General features: G+C 33.2%; 1 protein-coding gene across 3 annotated transcripts in view; it reads left to right on the top strand.

The window, feature by feature from the left end:
• Positions 1-26,261, top strand: part of ptbp3 (polypyrimidine tract binding protein 3) — a 119,037-nt gene that overhangs the window by 88,388 nt on the left and 4,388 nt on the right. For all 3 annotated transcript variants that reach the window (XM_068223913.2, XM_009305171.5, XM_009305172.5), the window contains 7 exons: positions 6,447-6,621; positions 12,034-12,108; positions 17,565-17,704; positions 20,005-20,038; positions 20,395-20,487; positions 23,756-23,972; positions 24,853-24,930. In XM_068223913.2, the coding sequence (XP_068080014.1) occupies positions 6,447-6,621; positions 12,034-12,108; positions 17,565-17,704; positions 20,005-20,038; positions 20,395-20,487; positions 23,756-23,972; positions 24,853-24,930 (812 nt within the window). The remainder of the gene's footprint in view (positions 1-6,446; positions 6,622-12,033; positions 12,109-17,564; positions 17,705-20,004; positions 20,039-20,394; positions 20,488-23,755; positions 23,973-24,852; positions 24,931-26,261) is intronic.

Here is a 26,261-nt window from a genome sequence, read left to right as displayed (position 1 = left end):
TTAAGAATTCTTGTATTACGCAAATTTCACACTGTTAGTGTCTGCATTATTGAATCTTTGTCTCTGCTCTTTTCACTTTTGATGTTGAAAATTCAGAGTGAAAATAACAGAGTGACTTTTATTGATATTTTAGTAGTTTACAACAGCATGTCACATTAGAAATAATATATATCTAGAAATAATCACTTCAAACTATTACAAATGTCAATAAAAGCCACTTTTCCATATTAAAAGTCGTTGGAAAAAAGATCAAGGTCCAATAATGCAGTTCAAAAGCATAAATAAACAAAATTTTTACTGTGTAGTACTTTATAATAGTGTTAAAAATTTAAAATTACTAGAACCATAAAAATAAAAAACGACTACTATTTATATAATAAATGTTAAATTGGCTTGCCATATACTCTTAGCATCTTGTTGGGGAAATGAATATTAGCTTTGGTTGGATGAAAACATGGCAACCAGCTTCAGTATACACTAGTTTAGTTCCTTGAAGAGACATCAGTGGTCATTTCATCCTAATCTCTCCGCCGTCCCCTATAATCAAAGCTGCAAAATCAATCACGATGGCGCTCACACCTGTCTCTTGCGGTGTTCTTGGGTATTTTTTTGGTGCACGGCCGAAAATTTGTCAAAGCAACAGGAAGGCGGCAGGAAAAGCGTCTCCCAGTAGACAGCACAAATCAAGCCGCCCCTGTAATTAATATGTCACCGTTGAGGTTATCTAATGAATGCCAATGCAGCTCACCAGGGGGAAAAGAGCTAGCAAGTAATTACTCCTCTGGTCTGAGGGTGTTATCTATTGTGCGGCTGCCATGTTGCATTGCCTTCGTGCACAAAGAGAGCATTTGTTATTGTTACAGGAGGGGTGGCAATGGAGGGGCTTTTTTAGAAATGGGCTATGATCTTCCTTTCTGTTTGAGATTGCAGCAAATAGGGAACCATTGTGAGCAAATGTATACTATTTTTATTAGCGTCTTGGATGAGAGGTGATTATCAAAATTGCATTACAGAAATGCAGAACTGGCTAAAAGTAGATCTTTAAATACAAATTCTGGGTAGAAAAAGAAACTAGAAAAAGTTCTATTTATTTAGAATTTAGAATTTAAAAACGGAGGCTCAGTGGTTAACATTGAAGCTCACAGCAAGAAGGTCAAGAAGCTGGGTCAGTTGGTATTTCTGTGTAGAGTTTGCATGTTCTCCCTGTATTCGCATGGGTTTCCTCCGGGTCCTCTGGTTTCCCCCACAGTCCAAAGACATGCGCTATAGATGAATCAAATAAACTAAATTGGCTGTAATGGATGTGTGTGAATGAGTGTGTATGGATGTTTCCCAGTACTGGGTTGCAGTTGGAAGCGTGTAAAACATATGCTGGATAAGTTGGCTGTTCATTCCGCTGTGGTGACCGCTGATGAGTAAAAGGACTAAGCTGAAGGAAAATGAATGATTGAATGGAAAAAATGATTGTAAAAAAATGAAAATGAAATAATTACCATCATAGATTGATTTAGAGAATCTTTTAAAATATAATTTAGAAAATATTATATAAACTTGCATAACCTAAACGTATTTAGCTTACCTAAAAATTACCTAAAAATAAAAATTGCAAATAATGACAAACAAAATGTGTCTTATTTTTACCGGCGTGTTGGATGAGAGTTGATTATCAGTTACAGAAATGCACAAATGACTAAAAGTAGATTTAAAAAAAAAACATGTCAAAACACGTGTCAACAAATGTTTTTAGAAATAGTTATATTTTCAAATAGAATTCATAAAATTGATCAACGTGACAGTAAAGATCAACCTTTTAAAAATATTTAATAAAGTAATAATTTTTAGGTTTTCAACGTGTTGGATTGTTGGGAAAATATCTTTTTTACCATGACATTAAACAAACTTGTCTGTTAGACAGACTTGTATGTTATAAAAGGAATTTAATCTAAATTTTTGAAAAAATAACTGTTTTATTTACTTAACTTATTTTAATGTCTTTTGTCTTTTGTTTATTTTTACATTTATTTTTTTATTTAATTACAGCTTAATTAGTTTGTCATGTGGAGGTCAGGATTTAAATTACGGTATTTGAATAATGGATATTATCTTATTACTCAATATAAATTATTTATATGTTTTTAATAATTTTGGATTTTTTTTTATTTTTATTAAAAATATGTTTTTGAAAAAAAACTTCATTAATCATAATTATACAAATCTTTATATTGTGTGTGTGTATATATATATTTTATTATTATTTTTTAAGTATTTTAAATTGAACCAAAAAAGACATTAACCATTATTATATACACTTTTATATTATCTTATTTGTTATCTTATATATATTTGAGGGTTTTATTTATAATGTTATTTATAATGTTATATGTAAAAAATGTCTTTATAACAAACAAGAAGACATTTTTTATTAATCACCAAATTCATTCATTCATTTTCGTTTTGACTTAGTCCCTTTATTAATCCGGGGTCGCCACAGCGGAATGAACCGCCAAATTATCCAGCGCATGTTTTACGCAGCGGATGCCCTTCCAGCTGCAACCCATCTCTGGGAAACATCCATTCACACTCATACACTATGGACAATTTAGCCAACCCAATTCACCTGTACCGCATGTCTTTGGACTGTGGGGGAAACCAGAGAACTCGGAGGAAACCCACGCGAACACAGGGAGAAAATGCAAACTTCACACAAAAATGCCAACTAACCCAGCCGAGGCTCGAACCAGCAACCTTCTTACTGTGAGGCGACAGCACTACCTACTGCGCCACTGCGTCGCCTTAATCACCAAATTGATAGTCTATAATGATTTCTGGAGCAAGACTGGAATATTGATGCTCTAAATAATAAATAACAAGAAATAATAACAAGCTAGAAAACAGTTGTAATAATGCAGTGCAATATTACTTACTAGATAATATAATACTGGTTTGCCATGGTGGTTGCCAAGGTGTTTCAAATGATCCCTAGTATGTTGCTGTTTGATTGACTCTCTGTGATTTATTAAAATGTGTAAATATGAACTCTAATTCATAGTTTTGTTTTCACATTCGCTAACAGCACACCTCATTCTTCCCGTCAATTAGGCCACTGTCAGGATTAGATGTGATTTGCGTTTGTCATCAGGGTTTAGTTAAATTAAGTGGCGCTGCATAGGAGAAGTTATTTCACTGTTCCTCCTCCCTGCCAAACCTTCTTTAGGCCCACAAAAATAATTTAACAATGTCTATCATGTTGAATGCAGTTTTTGAGTCTATAGGCTCTATCATACACCCAGTGCAATAAGGAGCAAGATGTGTATGGTGCGATTGGTTGCTATTTTCAGACAGGGCAACCCTAATTTTCTTGTTTTGTGCCACTTTGTTTAATAGCAAATTGATTTGCACCACTTTGTGGACTCATAGGTGTGCTGGTCTATAAAGAAGGTGTGTTAAAGTGCATTGTTGGTGCATTGCTATTCTGAGGAACTGAACTAGTTATCAAACAAACAAACAAACAAACGCTTATCAAACAAAATTTAATATGTAGGCTAATCGATGTCTTCAGCGGAGTTGGTAAAACACAGTTTCTTTATTCACGAAAGTAAATGAGTAAAGAAAAGAGTAAAAGTAAAGTAAAGAGGCCGAATGGAGGACGCTTATTCTTTATTCTCGCGCTGCAGATGGTCTGTTTAACTTTTCTTGCTAGTGAAGCATTCAGTTTTTCCACTTAGAAAGTCCGCCATGTAAATAGCAAATGCGATAGCATAGAGCTCTTTATGTGTAGTACAGAAAATTTTAATATTAGTGACACCGGTGGTCATTAAGTAAACTGCAGCGAGTAATGTATTGCTCATGTTGTTGGTTTTGCTTATGGAACGAGTCATTAGACTCTCTCTGAAGTCAAAAGAGATTTTAAAACTGGCATGATTCTTACATCTGAAATGACCATAGATAAAGCAAGATAAAGATGTTAAAAGTTACCCAAGAAAGACATTTTTATCCTAATAACAGCTATATAAGCTCTCATCAGAGATTTTTGAGAACATATTTTAAGGTTTTGATTGTGTATTGTTAGTTTTCTCTGCATGTTGCTTTTAATTCTGCTTGATTCTCTTCAAGCTCCCTGTTCCTCAGTGGAGATACAAACCTCACAACTGTGGCTTTTTCTGGAGCTGTTTGGAGTTTGGCTGTCGTTTGTTTTAGGATATTGATTAACAGAAAGAAAAACTGAGATGTAATGACCCTGTTGTAATGAAGTAGAGTAGGTGTAATCAATGAGAATGTGCCGGAAGAGTTCAATGTCCTGTGATGGAAAGACAAACACGCTTCTGTTACCTGTGTGACGCAAAAGAGCAACAATACTGGGGCAGTTTAAACCCATAATATAATATAATATAATATAATATAATATAATATAATATAATATAATATAATATAATATAATATAATATAATATAATATATTATAAAGGGGCAGTTCACCCCAAATTGAAAATTGACATCACTTTTGTAAATGCTATTCTTTTTTTTTTTGCTATCTGAAATTTGTTTAACCTTTTAGTTTTTTGCTATTACATTTTGTTAACAGTTTAATATGTTTTTATTTGTATATTTTATGTTTTCATTTCAATTTTAGTTAACATTTTAGTCATAGTTTGTCATTGTTCTGTGTGTTTCCCTTAAACAAATTGTTTCTTAATCCCTATCAACTCCAGCTTGTATTTTTCTAAAAAAAATATTCTTTAGAATTGAATTATTTAACCTGTTTTAAATTATTCAATTGTTAGGGGTCTGACCTCTTTATTTGTTAATGCTTTTAAAAACAAAACCAATTTTTCTTCTCTTCATTTGAAAGTGGCTTGAGAAGAAGATCTAGGGATTTTAATCTTTGAGACTGATTGGGATCAGTGCCTTTTATCTGTATATTCATTTTCTATAATTGTAGACGCAATCTTATTCAGAACAAAGTATTACACAGACTTCACTATTCTAAAACAAAGCTTAGTAAATTCTAATCCTCGGTTTCCCCCACATGTGACAAGTGTAAAGCTGCTGAGGGTACCTTAGCACATCTTTTCTGTACTATGTTCAAATTCAGAATTTTTGGTTAGAAATACATGTATTTCAGTTCTTTGCTAAGGTTTACGATTGTGTTTTACTCCCTGACCCAATGATAGCAATTTTTGCCTAGTCAGATTTTCTGGACACTCTTAATCGAAATGTACGATTACCTATCCAGTATGCCATGATTAAAGCAAAAAAAGTTATCCTTTGTTTCTGAAAAAAAAAAAAAATGTTAGGCCTCTTTTTTCTGACTGACTTATCTGACTTACCTCCACTTTACATTTGGAAATAATTATATACACCTCTTCTGGAAACTCGAAAAATTTTTTAAAAGTTGGCATCCAGTCTTTATTTTCTGAAACACTATAAAGACTAAAAGTGTTGTTTAATTTTTGAAGATTTGTAAGTTTTTACATCCATTGCTGTGTCTTTTTATAGGTCTTGTATGTTGCCATTTTTCCTTGTTTCATGCTTTATTTTACATTTAGCACAGATACTTTCATGATCGGTTTGTCTCTCTGTTCCTTGTTTTTCTATGTCTGCAAAAACTATAATAAAGAAATAATTAAAAAAAACTTTGTATCAATAACACGATGTACTTGTACTGCATCGCCACAATGAATTGCTTGATCACTTCCTATTTAGATTACTTTGGAAAAAAACATCTGCTTAGCTACTAAATATAATTGTAATTTTTCTCTCATATTTTGGGGGAAAAATGTCAGAAGTTTGACCAAAAATAACAATTTTGTGATATAAATGCAGACTTGGGGAAAAAGGAATGAATTTCAAGATATTAATACTGTTACAATAAAATAATACACATATATTGCATATGTATTACACTCAGCACTGTATGCATGTTTTATTATATTGTATTATTATGTTTTATTTAAAAGGGACCTATTATTCCTTATTTTCTATTAGCTGGAAATTATTCCCAAAATAACAGGGGAATAATAGTTGGATAACATTCATGTAGAAGTGCCAAAACGTGAAAATCCTTTAAATCTAATTGATTAATTGGAATGTTGTTCTAGGATCAACATTGATGTTAATTCAGGACTGCATCATACTTTGTGAAATTAGGTTGGTGATGCTGACAAATAGGCTTTTGTAGCTTCGCCCTCTTTTGAAAACAGCATAATCTCATTTGAATTTAAAGCGAAAGTTTTCAAAATGGCACACTTAGAATCAAAGCCTAAAAGTGGGAATTTTAAAAAGAGTTTTAAAACATTATTTGTGTTTTATTTTGATCTAATACTAAACATTCACACTCTAGGGACATCAGAAACTTATTTTACATCTTTGAAAAAGTGGCAAACTAGGTCCCCGTTAAGCAAACTATAATTTGTTTGTGAGTGAATGTTAATGTTGTGTTGTTTTAAGGCTTTGGATGGACAGAACATCTACAACGGCTGCTGTACTCTGCGTGTTGAATTCTCCAAGCTGACCAGTCTGAATGTGAAATATAACAATGACAAGAGCAGGGACTTCACTCGTCTGGACCTTCCTTCAGGAGACGGTCAGCCCACGCTCGACCCCACCATGCAGACCGCATTCGGTAAGACTCACACATGGATTATTAATATTCAGTCTGAGGATCTGTTGTTCTCTAGAATATATATTTAAATCTATTGTTCCAGGGTTAAATAAGAAATTATATTAGCTTTCAATATTTTTTTGATTTTTTTGATATTTTTCTTACTCTATGTGTTTTTAAGATGGATAATTTTTCCTTACAAAAGTACTTAGATTTCCTGCTGTATAGTATTTTCTTCAACGTGCACCATGTGAACAATTTCATGCAAACTGGGCCAGCTGATTAATCAGAGTCTGCTGTGTACTTCTGAAGGATCTTTAGTGTACACTGTATACTTCTGAAACAATTTTTAGAAGAACAGAAGTTTAGGATGAAGTTAACATGTGAAAAATAACATAATTCAAATAAATAAAATGTGAATATGTTAATGTATGTCGCACCCCATAAACACAACCAAACCCTAATGTCTTTACTGTCTTTATTCTTTTAATTAAACCTGTCTATTCATCCAACAAACCACTTTTATTAGTTATTTTTTAGCTTCTTATAATGCTATTTTAGTAACATGTAAAATGCTAATAGTTATGAGAACTAACCAGTGTTCAAAAAAGTAGTTGTGAAAATAGTTGTGAACTGTGTTCGAAACTAATTATATCCACTATATATTGCACTATACCAGGTGCTCGCCATTTTGTAGTAATGTCTGAATGCTGAGTGAATGTCTCAACATTCATTCACTGCTTTTTACCCACAACCCACACTGATTTCAAGTGTGTAAACTCATTAAAGCCGCATTTACCAAAATCCTACTAGCGGTGGTTAAAGAGTAAACAAAGAAGAAACACAGCTTATGTGAAGAAGAAATAAAAGTAATGTATATTCGTACACTTGTTTAGGTACCTGTCATTGTTTTTCTTTACACAGCAAATGTGAAGAGGAAATAAAAGTGAAAATTATAATTAATGTATGTGTGTACACTTGTTTAGGTTCCTGTCATTGTTTTTTTTTTTTATTAATCCAATAAAATGTTGTTATATTTCTGTACTATATTGTTTAAGTACAAGAAATTTGTGAACAAATAAATTTAAAAACATTGTATTTTCATAAAAAATTATAACTAATAAATAAGCATGACATGCAGGTGTTTTTACTCTCTTTGCTATCGAATAATATGCTACATGAGAAAAATAAAGCCAAACATCGATGGTAGGTGTAATGATAAAACTGTCCACTAGAGGCTCACATGATTTATAATACTGCCTAGATTTGCACACTCATTTTTTCTTTCTTTTTTCTCTTTCACAACACTTCATTTTCATTTTAACTGCCATATGCTAAATAGGGATTAGTGAATGAGTGTACAAGTCAGTGGTTTCAGATACCACTATAAACTCAGAATTCTAGGGGGAAAGACAAAATTGCAAGGAAAAAAATGATTTTAATTGGGGGCTCGTCCGGGATCAGTAAAATTGTTTCTTGCAACTTTTAATAATGTCCTGGATAATAGTTTTGTCTGTGCATAGTTGTATGCCTTTTCAGAATTTTTGGTCAGAATAGGAAATGCAAGTTTATCGTTCGCCCAAAAACGCAAATTCTGTCATCATTTATTCACCCTTAACTTGTTCCTAACCTATATGAGTTTCTTTAATCAATTGAAAACAAATTAAGGTATTTTGAAAAAAAGCTGTAACCATTTAACCTTTCATAGAATTTGTTTTCCCACTATGAAAGCCATTTTTCTTCAAAATATCTTCTTTTGTGTTTACCAGAAGAAACTTGTATAGGTTTGAAACCACTTGAGGGTGAATAAATAGCGAGTGAGTTTTTATTTTTAGGTGAACTATTCTTTTAATGATTTTCTACTTATGTGTAGAGTTTCAGACACAGCTAAAGACTTACAAAAAAAAAGAATTACAAAAAAGATCGTAATTTTAATTGGGGGCTCGTCCGGGATCAGTACAATGTTGCCTGTAACTTTTAATAGTGAACTGGGTAATCGTTTTGTTGTGCATTCTTTTATGGCTTTTCTGACCTTTTCTTTGAAATAGAAAATGCAAAAAAAGTTTATTATCTCTTTTAAAAATTTTAATTGCAGTTATCTTTTTTCTTTCCTTTTTTTATATGCAAAACCAGCACAAATATATATTTTGAGCCATTGCCACTTATTCCAACTTGGAATATTTCATTATTGTTTATCCCTGACACTTTATTACAGTTTTTTTTTAATCAAACCTATCAATTTATCTCACTAACAAACCTCTTTTCTATTAGAAAACACACTGTAACACAGATATTTTCCTCGGTGTGTGTTTCATTATAATGCTATCGTCCTGATGCACAACACACGCTATCAAAGGGCAGGCGTTATCTCTCATGCGCACTGAGTTTCAGCGTTTGCGGACTGGATTTATTGTGCGTGTGTGATCGTCAGAGGAGGCTGCAGATAAAACTCCGAGCGTCCACGCATCTTGTTGTCTGGGCTTCAGTAAATCAGCTGTGGTGTGTGGAGCAAGAGCCACTGCTGAGGCTGATAAGGCCAGCGTGTATGTGTGTGTGTTTGTGTGTGTGTGTGTGTGTGTAAATCAGAGCTGATGAATTGTTGGATCTCAGGGGCGAACGCTGACGTCTCCAGGCGCCCCACTGGAGCAATAAAAGGTGCTCAAATGGCAGCTTTTATTAGAGCAGGACTTCCAGAGCAACAGCCTTCATGAAAATGCTTTATCGTGGACTGTTTTGAGATGTGTGTAGACCGCTTGCTCTGGTTTACATCTCAAATAAGGGGAATAAATCAGATTTAAACAATGGGTTCACACTTAAGCTGACGCCTGCTGGGAATTGGAGATTATACAGGAGCAAATTGCGAATTATTTGAACATTCATGTTTCAGCAAGCCAAATTCAGCTTGAAAATCAGTTAATGTTGGTAAAAGGGGTGATACAGAGTGTAAAAAATAACTGTACGAGTGATGTTTTTCATTGGTTGCATGATGTTCTGTTGTTTAATTAAAATATTAAGTGAGATATTTAATTAGTCTCAATATTAAAGGAAAAAATTGATTTTATTTATTTTATTTATTAATCATACTTGCATAAAACTTATACAACGTTAAAAATAATGTTAAAAACAATAATGTTTGTAATAAAATGTTTAATAAAATGATAACATTTTATTAAAACATTTAAACATTTAACAGTCATAATAATAAATAAAAGTAAAATTTTTATTATGTGATTACATGTGACTATGTGTAAATGTGTAATAAAAACAACTGGAGTGTGTGTTCATATAAAGTAATAAATTAAATCTAATATAAATAAATAAAACTATAATATTAATAATGAAAATAACGTGTAATAGAAAACTTTTTTATGTAAAATAAATTAAACTCTAACAAAAATGAATGTAGCAAACATTAAAAGTAAAATAATAAAAATAATAAAATTATAAGAGTCGTCTATTTAAAAATAAATAATTAAACAATATATAAACTATATATACAATATAAACATACCATTAATAATAAGAAAAAAATTACATGTGTAATTTTGTGATTACATGTGATCATATGTATAAATGTGTAATAAAACAACTGGAATGTGTGTAATAATGATAATAATAATGTGTAACAATGCAGTTTTACGTAAAAAATAAAATAAAATCTAAATAAAAGAGAATGTAACAAACATACAGCAATTTCATTAGGCAAGTTATTGTACAACGATGGTTTATTCTGTAGATAATTAAAAAAAAAAGCAGGTTAAAAGGGGCCAATTTGACTTTTAAATGGTTTGTAAAAAATTAAAAACTGCTTTTATTCCAGCAGAAATAGCTAATATAAATAAATAAAAGCATAATAATATTAATAATAATAATGTGTAATGGAATACATTTTTATGTAAAATAAAATTTTAATCTATCAAAAATGTATGTAACAAGCATACAGCAATGACATTAATAATAACTTTTATAAAAATAATAAGAATAAAATCATAACAGTCATGTATTTAAAATAAATATAACATTAATAATAATAATAACAAATAAAAATTACTTGCATAATTATGTGTATAAATGTGTAATAAAAACAACTGGAATGTCTGTGTTCATATAAAAAGTGATAAATAAAAGCTAATATAAATAAATAAACCATATTAATAATAATAACAACATGTAATAGAATCAACTTTTTTATGGAAAATAAAATTAAAATTTAACAAAAATAATTGTAACAAACAAACAGCAATAATAACAACAACAATAATAATAATGTGTTGATACATGTGTGTAATTAAAATAGTTTGTGTGTAGTATAATTAGTATATATTGTATATTTCCCAAATAGTAATATTTTAAAAACACACATAGGGTTCTATTTTGACTGTCCATGTGCAAAGTCCAAAGCGCTGGGCGCAAACACATTAAGGGCGTGTCAGACTCCACTTTTGGTATTTTAAGGACGGAAAATTCCACTTTGCGCCATGGTGCATAGTCTGATAGGGTTGAGCTTATTCTCTTAATAAGTTATAGGTGTTTTTTGAGAATAAACCAATCAGAGTCTCATCTCCCATTCCCTTTAAGAGCCAGTTGTGCATTTGCTGTTTGCATGGGGGAATTTGTAAGTGGACAAACTGAGCACTTCACTAGAGTGAAAACAGTTAAACAGAGCATCTACAGCGCGAGAATGGGAGATGAGCCTCCTCGTTGTTTATTTTCACTTTCACTCTCGTGGATAGAGAAAAGTGTTGTATGCACAGATAGCCATTAGCCTTTAGCCAACATAATTAATTTAGTTTGTTAAGCGCAAAGATTTTGGAGTTAGGAAACGCCCTATTCTTATGCCCATATATATCCAAATACACATGTAATGCCCCATATGGTCCAAAACCTGACAGGTGGACAAATCTAAGCTTGTTTTTTAATCAAACAAATATAAATATGCATATAATAAATAATACTGCTAATAATAATAACATTATACAAAAGCAAATTGTTATAAATAAACTGAAAAAGCCCCCTCCGAGATAAAGGCATGAAAGTATGGTTTTTATTTTTATGTAGATGTGAAAATTATAATTTTTGTAATATTTTAATCCTTTAATTATTTTTCATTTGTAAAGATATGCGTATTGCTTGCGCCGGGTGTATGTTAGGGCCCATAGTCTTTCAAGCAAAAAAAGTTGCCTTTGAAGCAAAAGATGATATAAAATAATAAAAAAAATATTTTAACAAGGCTTTCATCTTCATTATGTTATCCGAACAGCTGTGCTACCATGCCATAAACATAGTAATTATCTTTAATTCAGCAATTAAAAAATGTTGCATCAAGAATACATGTTTTAAAGTATTTTAAATTAAACACGCACAGTCAGTATGCAGTCTTGTGTTTTTGATGTAGTCTATTAACTGTGTTTGTGTATATGTGTGTGTACGCAGGGGCTCCAGGGATCATCTCTTCGCCGTACCCCGGGGCGGCTGGTTTCGCCCCTGCTATTGGTTTTCCTCAAGCAGGTGAGATTTACCACACACACACACACACACACACACACACACACACACAACACACACACACACACACACACACACACACACACACACACACACACACACACACACACACACACACACACACACACACACTCAGTAATTGGAGATATTAGTGTTCATGAGCTGAGCCACTGGATAAACGCATCTCTGCAGATGGACAGTCCAGAGAAATGAACACAAACACTGCAGTATTGACCGAGTGAGCGAGCAAAGCTTTGCATCTGAAAATGGCTATTGATTCATTCGCACCATGTTTTGATTTATGTGATCAATAAATATAATTCAACTTTACTGTTTAGGATTTGTTTTTTAAAGACAACATGAAATATTAATGGTTGTGATATGTTAAGTCTTATTTATATATTAACTTTTAACAATTAAAATTTTATAAACACTACTGTTTATAAAATCTGTAATGTTTGTAATGTTTATTTAAAGATGTCTCTTCTCACGATCACAATTGCTGCATTTATTTGATCAAGAATACAATAGAAAAAGAGTAATTTAGTAAAACACTGATACAGTTTAAAATGGCTTCGTTCCCATTGCAATTTTTTTAAATGTAGTATATTCATGTGATTTAAAGCTGATTTGTAGCATCATTACTCCAGTATTCAGTGATTTGTTTTTCATGTTACAAATACATATTTTTGTGGAAATTGTAAAATTTGTTTGCAGAATTCTATGATTTACCAGAACTTATTTGATTATAAATCATTATTAATTACTTCACAGTCATTTTTGATCAATTCAACAGACATCTTTGCTGAATAACCAGCACCAATTTATTTACAAAATCATACAACCACAAACTTTTGAACACTAGTGTATACATATTTACATTCTTTAGGAATTATTATGGACAAAAAGTAAATTTAATAATATTTTAAATGTAAAATAAAACATTATACAAGTACCCTATGAGTGAGTACCTTTACACTGCTAACACCAGTTACATCATAACAAATATATCAAATATACAATTATTGATATCTTTTTCAGTCAAATAAAAATAACTCCTCCACATACATCAAGCATATTGTAAATGCAGTTTCATGTTGTCTTTAACCCAAGCGTGGCTCCATTTCACACTCCAGACCCTGATCTGTGCTGACTTTATTTAAACCTCTTACTACCCAAGCATCTACTTAATACTCATTTAAAGGGATAGTTCACCAAAAAATATATATATATATTTCTGTCATTGTTTACTTGTCCTCCACTTGTTCCAAAATGTTTGAGTGTATTTCTTCTGTTGAACACTATGGTCAATTTGTTGGGAAAAAAAACAGTTAAATGACTTCAATAGTATTTTTTTTTTTTTTGCTATAGCATTTTCCTCAACGTTCTTCAGAATATCTTGCTTTGTTTCCAACAGAAGAAGGAAAATCATAAGGGTTTCCAACAACTGTAATTAAACGATGAGAAATTGTTCATTTTTGGGTGAACTGTTGCTTTAAACACAGTATAATGAATGAGCCATCATGCCTAGACATGTGGATTTATTAAGCAATCACATGTTGTGTATCAAAAAAACACACACACAAAAAAATTGAGAAACAGTTTGAAAAAATGGTCAATTGTTTTAGAACCTTCCCTTCTTAACTCTGTGACCCTGTTTATGTTTGGCATTAAGATGCATTATGGTCAAACAAAAAAGAAATGGACGAGGGAGACATACATGTTTACGTGCAAAATACACTTGCAGTTTCAGATGGCAAAGTATTAGGGGAACACATTATATCGTCAAGATATTTTAAATCACAAAAAAAAATTTTTTTAGTTTAGAAGTAAAAAATTTTCATCCGCTGCCATTGGAACGTTAATGGCTCGGGACTTCTGGTCTCATTCACTTCCATTTATTTTTAACCATAAAAAACTGCTTGATGTTGCAAACTGATATTTTCTAATTAGTTTTTTATTTATAGTCTCAAACATACTTATTTACTCGTGCAAGTAGTTTGACCGTTTTCTGCCATTTGTTATTCCAAGTCATTTGTCCTATTGACTTGTTAAGTGTGATTGTTAAAGAGCCCATATTATACATGAAATAGGGTCATCTCTTGGTTGTAAGGGTCTCCAACAACAGTTTAATATGCATGCAAGGTCAAAAAACACTTTCATGGTCTTATAATCTGCATTTATTTTGACCTAATTATCCCAGTGTCTCCTGTATGAATCGTCCAGTGATTTATTTGTTCCCAAACCCCTCCTTAGCGCAAAGCTAATCTGCGCTGATTGGACCGATGACAGTCTGTCACGATTGGTCGACTGCCTTCAGTCAGAGAGTGTTATGCCCAATAGCTAATCAGCAATATTGAAAGTAATCACAGTTTATACACGCTCGATAGTGTAGGCGTGGACTTTAGCTGCCACACACACACACAAAAACACACACACCTCCGGACGACAACGCTCCGGCTTCCGTCCGCACCCGCCAGGTTTAGCCTGAACCCGACCCGATGAAGAATTTGAGGTCCCGGTGCCCGACCCGCCCCGTTTTCTGCCTGCCGCGACGGATCCCGCTAAAGAGCGGGGGAGAACAAAACCAAAAATCATCCAGCTATACAGTCCAGACAGCCAAGCTGTCTGTATAAACACACACAGCACCAAGCACACACACACAGACAATGTTCTCTCTCTCTCTCTCTCTCTCTCTCTGTGTGCGCACTAACACACACACACAAGCTCTCTCTCTCTCTCTCTCTCTCTCTCTCTCTCTCTGTGTGTGCGCACTAACACACAAGCACCAAGCACACACACAAGCAAAGCTCTCTCTCTCTTTCTCATTCGCATAGCAATATCCGTGATATTGCTAGACAGCCCGCTCCCGTCCCAAATTAAACCCGTTACCGACTGCTCCCTTGATTTATTCGGAAATTTATTCCCGCGCCGCAGAAATCTGGCGCGGGGACAGCCGCGGGAATGCAGACCTCTACCACGGAGCTCTGTAAACAAAGCAGCACGCGTCGCGTTTTTAACGTGACTTTGCAAGCGATAAGAGAATATAGCCAGTTAACCTGATACAGTACACACGGTTACAAGTAACAAATCACAACTAAATACATTTGCAAGCTAGAGTAAACGAGGCAACAACTTTAATTGCACGTACTTACACTTGAGAAATGGTGGAAGAAAAATCCATCCTGACGTCCATCAGTAAGTTAACTTACTCTTTACTGATCCTTCCTTTAACAAACGCAGATGAAGTATTCTTTGTAGCATGTAGTTTCCAGAAGTTTCCAGTAGTTTCCAACTGCTTGGTTATAATGCTGATGTTTCATCTTTGGGTAGACCCTCGATAATATCCATCTGCAGTGTGACTTCAATCGACCGGCATGTTTGTGTGCGTTTGTTTGTGGGTGTGTGTGTTTGTCTGGATTTCTGCGTCAGAGGGCGGGGCCTCAGGTTTGAAATCTCCCGGGTTTGCGCGTGAACGTGAATAACTTGGTTTCGTTCGTACGTCATGGCGAAACACCTAATGACTCGGTATCAAGGCGACTCGTTTGAAGCACTATGAGTCGACTCTTTTAAAGATGAATCAACCGTTTTAAACACTGTATTCTTACAGATTTAAGCCTTAGCTGGATACTTCACTTCACTTAGAGCTGTGTTACACACTACATGGATGGGAATTTTCAAAAACCCATAATATGGGCTCTTTAAGTGGGGAGACTCGACAAATGACATGATAATATTTGATGATAATATTTTCGAAAATTGCAATATATATATATATATATATATATATATATATATATATATATATATATATATATATATATATATATATATATATATATATGTCTAATATACGATGGCCAGAAAATGATAAATTTGATAAAATTGGATTAAAATATGACTAAAAAGTGGTCATAAAAGATATTTTTCTCCATTTAAATTAGTAGTGGCTTGGACCCTAAAACAGGAGTACATACGTCACTGATACGTCACGACTTAACAATGGATAAGCAACTGAATCGGAAGTTCTATAACAATCGCAAATAAGGTCAATAGTAACTGATCATAATGTGTTACTAGCATCAGCTAAAATGCTAAATGCTAAAAAAAAACTCCACAAAAGAAAAAATCCAGAAAATCCCCATAGTGCAGCATTATAACCAGAACATTTAACTGCTTGAATTCATTGTGACTAGTAAACACAGGACTAGAATCATCTAACATTTTGACTGATGATTTATTTCAAAATAATGGACATTGAAAGTATATAGATTTGAAAAATATATTATTGCTGTATTAGGTAATACTATTATTTATTTTATTTTTGTTTTTATTTCAAATTGTATTAAGTTGTTTTGAGTTGATATATTAATCTTATTGTATTTTTTTACTAAACTAAAAATTAAAAACCTTTTTAACTTGTATCACAGTGTTTAAAATCAAAATTGTTGTTAAAAAAAGATTTAGAGTTTTTAGAGTTAAAACATATACAGTTGAAGTCAGAATTATTAGCCTCCTGAATTATTACCCTCCAGTTTACCCCCCCCCCCTTTTTTCTTTTGAGTGTAGAGATTTTTTCTACACATTTCAAAACATAATAGTTTTATTAACTCATTTCTAATAACAGATTTATTTTATCTTTGCCATGATGACAGTAAATAAGATTTGACTAGATAATTTTCAAGACACTTCTATACAGCTTAAATTTAAAGGCTTAACTAGGTAATTAGGTTATCTAGGCAGGTTAGGGTAATTAGGCAAATCATTGTATCTTGATGGTTTGTTCTGTAGACAATCAAAAAACTATAGCTTAAAGTGGCTAATAATTTTGACCTTAAAATGTTTATCAAAAAACTTAAAACTGCTTTTATTCTAGCTGAAATAAAACAAATAAGACTTTGTTCATAAGTAAAAATATTATCAGACATACTGTGAAAATGTCCTTGTTCTGGTAAACATTATTTGTCAAATATTTAAAAAAAGAAAATTCAAAGGGGGGCTAATAATTCTGACTTCAACTGTATGTGATACTTTTACAGAACTACACAGAACCATAATTCACTGACAAGCTACACTAACAGCTGTCATTATCACAGAACACGTATCTTGATTTCATTATTGACCGTTTAAATCATTTTAAATTTTTCCATAGCGTGTCAGTGAACTACGATTACAATTTTGTGTGGTAAACTATGATTTTGTGTAGTAAACGCTGCTTCATCTAAACACATGTGCTGGAGTTTTTTTTTAGAACTGGCATGACAAAATGGGCATAAAAATCATCTTCAGTTAATCAACCTTTTAGATGTGGTCACATACAGACAAGCTCAAGTCAGACCTAGTGTTAATCATCGTCCACTAGGTATCAGATGTAGAGAAAGGCATGTTAATGTCAGATAAACAGGGCCTGACCTCACCCCTGGTTTTCCCGTGTTCCCTCTCTGTCCCGGTCGGCTCAGGTCTGTCAATGCAGGCGATGCCTGGTGCTCTGGGACCTCTGACCATCCCTTCCTCAGCAATGACAGGACGGATGGCCATCCACGGCATGACCCCCACCGCCATCCACTCTGTGCTCCTCGTCTCCAACCTTAACCCTGACGTGAGTCTCCATCCCCACCTGCCCATAAGGGACTGACCATGTTCTTCCTACACAAATCTGACATGTATACAGCATAAAACTGATAGGATGTGTTTGCCTTACATGCAATATTTAGAGTTTCACAAGAATATACACAATAAAATGGTTTGGAAAATTCTGTTTTTCTTTATATTGTGTGTCTTGGGGTATTATTCCACAATATTATTAAGCTATTATAAATGTAGTTACATATTGTTACAATTGTGTAATACAATTATGTAATACAATTGTTACATATATATTTCTAAATATAAATAAATATGCATGTACTGTAATTTTCTTAACGTTTGTTTACATTTTTAATATTTAATATTTTTACTAAAGTTTTTATTTAAAAAGTTAAAACTATATAGCATTTTGTTTTTTAGTCATTTTCTAAATAGATTTTATTGCATTTTGTTAGAGGTTTGCTTATTTTAGTAAATGGAGTTAAATTAACTAAGTCTAATAAGTGTCTTATAAATCAGCTATTCCAATATTTTAATTCAGTTTCAATTTCTATAATAATAATGATGATGATAATAATAATAAAATTGATAATAATAATAATGATAATAATAATAATAATAATATTAGTTTGTAACTTTATTAAATCAAGTTGGAAAAACATTGCTCAAATAAAAAATATCTGAAATAAAATAAGGTTGTTTTTATATTTTATTCAATTTAATCTTTATATTCATTAATTTCATTTTCCTTTATTAATCTGGGGTCACCACAGCGGTATGAACTGCTAACTCCAGCATATGTTTTACGCAGCAGATGCCTTTCCAGCTGCAACTCGTCACTGGGAAACATACACTCTAATTTAGCTTACCCAGTTCACCTATAAGGCATGTCTTTGGATTTGTGGGGGAAGCCGGAGCACCCGGACTTAGCCAAGGCTCGATCCAGTGACCTTCTTGCTGTGAGACAATTGTGCTACCCGCTGAGCCACCGTGATGCCATTTGTTACATATATATTTCTGCATATGCATATAATTAAACTAACTCTAGTCTAAAAAGTGTCTAAAACTAATTAATTCCAATATTTTAATTCACTTTGAATTACTATAATAATAATAATAATAATAATATAATAATAATACATTAATTTAATACATGAAAAACTTTGCTCTATTGAAAACTATCTAAAAAAATAAGGTTGCTTTTATATTTGATTTAATTCAAATTAATCCTTATATTCTTTCAAGTAAAGTTTACTAAATAATATTTTATCTAGTACTGATAGCTATATAGATATTGGCACTAAACACAATATTTTGATTCTTCATATTTTAAGATGTTTCCAAAATGTCAATTCTGAATGTGCTCATTAGCATACTAATGTGGCTGAGGTTGCCATACTTTATACATTGCTAGTGTGCACTGACAGCAGAGCTGCACTTAGATTTAACTAGAAGTTATCTATGAAAATTACAAGATCTTCCTCTCCTTTGTTATCTAGTCCGGTTTATGCAACATGTAAGGCTTTATTCTGTACTGGTAATTTCTGACATTTTGAATACATGAGATTTGCTTGTTTTGTTGTTTCAGTTAGAATAGCATCTAAACCCAGAAGCTGCTTATTTGCATTTAAAATCTAAATTAAATTAGGGTGACACTGTGGCTCAAGGTTTAGCACTGTCGCCTCACAGCAAGAAGGTCGCTGGTTTAAGTCCTGGCTGGGTCAATTGGCATATCTGTGTGGAGTTTGCATGTTCTCCCTGTGTTCGCGTGGGTTTTCCCCAGGTTGTCCAGTTTCCGCCATAATCCAAAGACATGCAGTACAGGTGAATTGCTAAATTGACCGTAGTGTATGTATGTGAATACAAGTGTGTGGGTGTTCCGCAGTCATAAGTTCCAGCTGTTGCGTAAAATATATGCTAAATAAGTAGGTGGTTCATTCCCCTGTGGGCGACCCCTGATTAATAAAGGCCAAAAAAGAAGATGAATGAATAATATAATATAATATAATATAATATAATATAATATAATATAATATAATATAATATAATATAATATAATATAATTACATCTAAGCCATTAGTATGCTTGGTTATTCAGCCTCAGCTACTGCTATCACAAGACACATTCATGTACTTTATTTACTTTTACTGCAGTGTTATCGGTCAGCACTCATACTGAAGCGTATCAGTGTTTCAGCCTGTTTCACAGCAAATCACCTCATCTATTAATGTTTCTGGATACATTTTACACTTACTCATTTCATCTTTTCACTACTGAGTCATTTCTCTGATAATGTTCCCTCTCTCTTACAGAGTATATCGCCACACGAGCTCTTCATTTTATTCGGTAAGGATGAATTTATTTCTCCTCCAGATTAGATGTGCAGACGGCTCTGTTTTATGAAGGCCGCTGAGGATCCAGTCTGAGCAATGAGACCATTTCCTTACAAATACACCGGTGGGAGATTATTTGCAGATTGCGCTTTGTGACCCGTCAAATGAATCTTCCAAAATTTTGCAGTATTGCACGCAGTTATTGTGCCTGCAATTTAATAACTGTCAACATCAGACTGATATCCTGTAAAATCAGTGCGTTTGGTTCTGGCTTTAATAATGAAAGAGCGAGATCTGCGGATCACATATTATTTGCTATAAATCCTGATTGAGCATGAAAATATGAACGTTTCTCTTTTATCCACACAGGAGTTTATGGAGATGTGCACCGAGTGAAGATTCTGTTCAACAAGAAAGAGAATGCTTTAATACAGATGGCGGACGCCACGCAAGCCCAGCTTGGTACGTCAGGCTGTACACACAAAGCCTTTTCATCTTGATGTGTTTTCATGCTTTGATCAGTCCTCTTTAAATGCAAGTTCTGTGTCTGTGTTTGAGCTACAAATCCACACGCTTGTAGAAATTACATTTCTCTATTAAAAACGGTTTGTTGTTGTGTGGCTGCATTAAAATATACTGACTGCAGCTTTTAATAGCTAGTGTCTTGTGTAATGTTGGTAGGAGAAATTGAGTCTTTATTTACTTATGAAAGTCCGTGAATGGTTTCTGTTGCGATGCTTGAGAGAGATAATATTAGTTTCGCCAAAAAAATGGATATATTACTTTAATTTAATGGAAAAAATTTAATTTAGAACTTCTGAATTGAGATATTGTATATTTACAGAAATGTTTAAAACAATTCTGATGATACAGCATGCAAAAATCATCACCTTGAAATTAAAAGGTTTTATCTGCGTTCTGAATGGTTTTGAGATAATGAGCTTCAAAGTTTTTGCATTCCATATCAAACAGTATGTGTGTAACATTTATTTTTTAAATAAAAAGTCTTAAAATGTAAACAACTTATAAAAAAAAACATCCCATAATGTGAAAAAGTTGTCATTTAATAAGAATATGTCATTAACTCAATTTTGACAAAAATGTCAGATAGAACCTTGTAATTCTAAGGTGACGAAATGTAAATATTAAGTTTAATTAGTAGCTATTTTTTAATTTATCATTTTAATTTTACTATTGATTCTAATTGCACCTAAAAAGGAATTATTCAAACACTAGCTCTAAAGTGACGTCGGTGAATTAGTAACGGCTTCTGCTGTTTTGACGGTCAGCTGCAGATGTGAATGAATGGCGGATGAAAGTATTTCCTCTTACAGAAGGGTTTTGAGACTCACCGTGTTTGATTTTCTTTTTTTATATACACGATTATGCCGTCAAACTGTTGTATGAACAGAATATCACACTAGTAGCAGTGCAATGTGGCTGTATATCGTCACTGGTGGAACACTCAAGCCTTGTTTATACTCGACGCGTCCGCTTGTTCGCTTGAGTGCGCGCGGCGAATGTGACGTCATTGCGGAGTTTGTGGAGGTTCGCTTTGGGTGCGCGCGGCATGATTTCGGCTGGCGGTGCGTCGGGCATTTTTTGAGACTCAAGCGAACAGTGCGCGTGGCGCCACAACTGATTTGAGTGGAATATGATACATTTTGAAGAGATTTCATCTGAAACAGTATGACTGTACACACATCTAATGACCCATGATCAGAGAGATAACCTAATGATCAATAATTATTGGCTAGAAATAGCAACAGCAACAAGTTTTTGTTAAAAGGTTTGGAAAAACCTGAAGAATAAATTTATTAAAACCAAAAGAGGCCATGGCAAAAGTGGAGACCAGGTACACAATCACAGAATATGTTTTTTCACCATTTATAGGTTTTACACTGATGTATTTTGTTTAATAATGAATTTAAAACAGTTTTATAGCTACAAAACTAATGAAGTCACAGAAGTATTTATTTGATAACTGGGAAGGAATATTTAAACCTATCGATTTACAATATACTGATGCCCTGTTTCTCTGGGCTTTATTGGTGATAATGATCTGTAATGTTGGACGATCATTGCCTTTTTAGCATAAAAATAGGACAGAAACTAGCCAGACAATAATGTGTGAATTGTGGAGCGGGCTAAATCTAAAAAAAAAAATCTATATTTTTTAGTAAGTGTGTTTTTTTTGCGATAATAAAACATTTATTTGTAGAGTAACTCGTGTTCTTTTGTCATTAATTACAAATACAGAATATGTTTTTCCACCGGTAACACTGATTTATATTTTTGTGGAGGGGGCTAAATCTGAAAAAATCCTTTCTTTTTTTGCTTTTATTCTTGCCATAATAAAAATATATTTGTAAAGCAACTCATGTTCTCTTGTGATTAATATTATAATAAACTTTAAATGGTTAAACTGGCCGAGATATGAACAAAAGCAAGTGATTTGATAAAAAAAAATCTTAAATTGTAACAAAAATACTTATAATCATTAAAATAATGTATAAAAACAATACAAAATCAATAGTTTAAAAAATATTGAACTGTATTATGATATGACGTAGTTCCGGAAACTTTCTACTTCTCTGTTTATCTGTCTGACTTTACGGTGAGTTTCTTTTGACCGCCCCCTGACATTTTAAAGAATATCACAACGGCGAACGCGGCGAGTATAAAAGCCTCGGCCGTTTCGCGAGGTGCGCGCGTAGTCAGCAGAGGTGCGCGCGTAGTCAGCAGAGGTGCGCGATGCGGCGCTAGGCGCGAGTATAATTCCAGCTTCAGGCACTCAGCCTGTGGCCTCTTGCCAACGCATGCCTCCCACCAGTGCCGAGTGTGATATTTCTCATATACACACACACACACACACAAACACACATACATATATAAATATATATATATATATATATATATATATATATATATATATATATATATATATATATATATATATATCAGGGTGTCCGCGGGGTCTTTAAAAGTCTTAAATTTCAAAACTAAATTTTAGGCCTTAAAAAGTGTTAAAATTACTAAAGTACAGTGTTGTAGGTCTTAAATAATTTTAAACTAGTTTTAATTTTCCTGTGTCCAAGTAAAGCTACCCTATCTGGCTGACACCCAATCACCAATAATCCATTTTAAAGCTTTTTTGTTTATATTTTATTGCAAAAAGATAGAGTAGTCAGACATTTTTACAGCAAATTCTTCAAATTAAATCCCCTAATCATAAAGAAAAAAACTAAAGCAACACATGCTTTTACATGGTCTTGCAATAATGCAAAAACTATTTACTGAAGTAATTTGAAAAAATCCTTTGTGTTTAGCCCTGTATAAGTCTAAAGTTTCATTCATAATGGTCTTAAATGGGTCTTAAAAAATCTTAAATTTGACTTGAAGAAGCCTGCAGAAACCCTGATGTTTATTTAAATGAAGATCCTAAATTAATAATATTTTTTCTTCATATTGACCAATGAGGAGGCTATACTATGCTCTTCTGGGGTGTCTTCTTAGCACCATACAAATCAAACAAACAAAACAATGAATATTGTAGTAGGTATAAACATAATTAAATTCAAAGAGAATAACTTTTTTTAGTATATATGGTACTGAACTCTAAACGCTTTGGTTTAATTGTTCAAATGTGAGAAAACAATGCGCTCAGTGTAAGTGTGTAACATGATGTGCCTGATGATTAAATCTTATCACTGATGTTTTTCTTGTTAAGCGATGAGCCATTTGAATGGCCAGCGTCTGTATGGTAAGGTGATCCGTGTGACCATCTCAAAGCACCAGACAGTGCAGCTACCTAGAGAGGGTCAGGAGGATCAGGGCCTGACCAAAGACTTCAGTGGGAGCCCACTGCACCGCTTCAAAAAGCCCGGCTCTAAGAACTTCCAGAACATCTTCCCTCCCTCCGCCACCCTGCACCTCTCAAATATCCCGTGAGTGACTGACATTCACCCATGCGAGGCACCAAATGCTCAGCATGGTACAAAAAATATGTTTTTTAATCTGAATCTTTAGTAGAGTTCAGAAACATTTGATATTGGCAACATTGGTGGTTATTAAGTGAACTGCAGCCAGCAAATTATTCACTTATGCAAATGTAACGTACAAGGCAAGTTTATATCTATAGCACATTTCATACGCAATGGTAATTTAAAGTGCTTTAACAGGATTAAAAGAAACAAGAAAATTAAAATTAAAAGAATTAAAAAGAATTAAAACGGCTAAAAACTGATTCAAATGTGTTAAAACAGGTTATAAAAGAATGAAAAAGAAAAGAAAGACATAATAGTGCGATCTGTCGGACGTAGCACAGTGCTCATTCAGTAAAGGCACAGCTAAACAGATGTGTTTTCAGTCTTGATTTGTGCCTAATGTTGGAGCACATCTGATCATTTTAATAGTAAAAACGCATCTGTTTATCGCTTTGTTTTAGGGCAACATGAAGAAATTAAGTTATTAGTTTATTAGTATTAGTAGTTTTTGAAAATTTAAGGGGATTAAACATAAAACAATTAAGTTGTCCACCCCAAAAATGAGAATTGTGTTGATTCATCTCATTTTTAATAAGTAGTTTGAACAAGCATAAAGCGTCATTTTTCTGAGTGCATTTATGTTGATTTGATTGTCTGGTAATTTTATGTTTACTAAAAACAAAAAACTATTATGCATATTACTCCAGTGTTAAATGCCCATATTAGTTTACTGTACTAAAAGTCATCCAATATTCTGTGAATTATTGTTGGCATCAAAAAAGGTGCTATTTATGTCTTTTGTAACCATTGTTTTTTTTTTTTTTCCCCTTCCACCTTTCAGTCCCTCCACCACTGATGATTTTCTGAAAGATCTGTTTGCCAGTTCTGGATACACAGTCAAGGCCTTCAAGTTTTTCCAGTGAGTTCTCATTGTTGTATTTTTCATATTTACTGTATCCCAGGGAACAGCCTTATTGTATCTTTCCTCCAAAATAAAAGGGACAAAAAAGATGATTGTTTTTAGATCCTAAATGAAGGATTTTCACCCTTGAACCCTGAGTCATTCTATAAATGGATCTCACAGTACATTTCACAATACCCAAAGTTACAAGAAATTACAAATGATCCTGATTGTCCAGTGCACACGGGTTTCACACTGTGTAAACCCTTCACTCTTGGTTAACATTCTTGTTTGCATATTTATGGTGTTTGTGGCATTGATGGGACGAACACAGCATGAGGCCTTTTTACATTAAGGCTGTGTTTACACTAGTTCATTTTAAATTGGCATAATAGATTGAAAATATTCCTTATCTGACGTTTTTACTGCCTTTCAGAAAAACAATCTCTGCCCACACCATGCAGCCTAAAAGACATGTCTAGTCGCAGCAATTGGTGATAGCTACACTTCTGTTTTCAAAATTTTAGATTTTTCATCCATCTATACTGAAACAGAACAGCAATTTTCCCCAGTTAAAACGGGATCTTTAGCATCAAAACGCAGGTCAGAACGCTTCATTTTCATGGACCGAAGTGGTGTAAACGCCAAGTGTAAATGTAACAAAACTAAACTGCATAAGTGTAAACGGCATTTAAGGTTTTAGTGTTGTGCATCTTCAATTGATCCTCATCATAATTAACATAAGAAAGCAGAACAAGGTTTCATAACCCTGGGTAAATTTGGTGCTACCCCCACTTTTAAAATATAAGTGTGAAATGTTCCTTTACCTGGGTTAAAAACATTATTTAGTAAAACCACATTTAAAGTCAGAATGCATGCTATTGTCAAACCATAGCTCAATAATCAACTAATTAACAGCTTATTAATAGTTGGGTTTAGATTTTGGGAAGGATTAGGGATACAGATTATACTTTATAGCTACTAATAATCGTTAATAACCTAAAAATAGGCTGGTAAAACGCAAGTAGTTAATTGCATGGATTGTGACTTAAACCGATGCCATCTTCATTTAAAATAATGGGTAACACTTAAGTTTAAGCGCAGTGTGAAAAGTCCTAACGATGTAAGGTCCAATCTGCCAGGAGGGCCACTGAGCTACAGATTTTAGCTGCTATTCTAATTAGACCCACCTCAATCAGCTAATCACGGTCTTCAGATTCTCTAGACATCAAGTGTATTGGTGATGGTTGAAGCTACAGTAAAGTCTCATTAATTTTGCCCTACAGAAGCAGGTTTAAACACCCATGTCCTAAAGGCTGACAAGTACAAGGATTTTAAATTTACTATTT

Source organism: Danio rerio, chromosome 10 (genome assembly GCF_049306965.1).
Source record: "Danio rerio strain Tuebingen ecotype United States chromosome 10, GRCz12tu, whole genome shotgun sequence".
In the NCBI taxonomy this organism is placed as follows: Eukaryota; Metazoa; Chordata; class Actinopteri; order Cypriniformes; family Danionidae; genus Danio; species Danio rerio.
The sequence above is the reverse complement of the archived record's forward strand: the minus strand, read 5'-3'. Positions and strand labels throughout refer to the sequence as shown.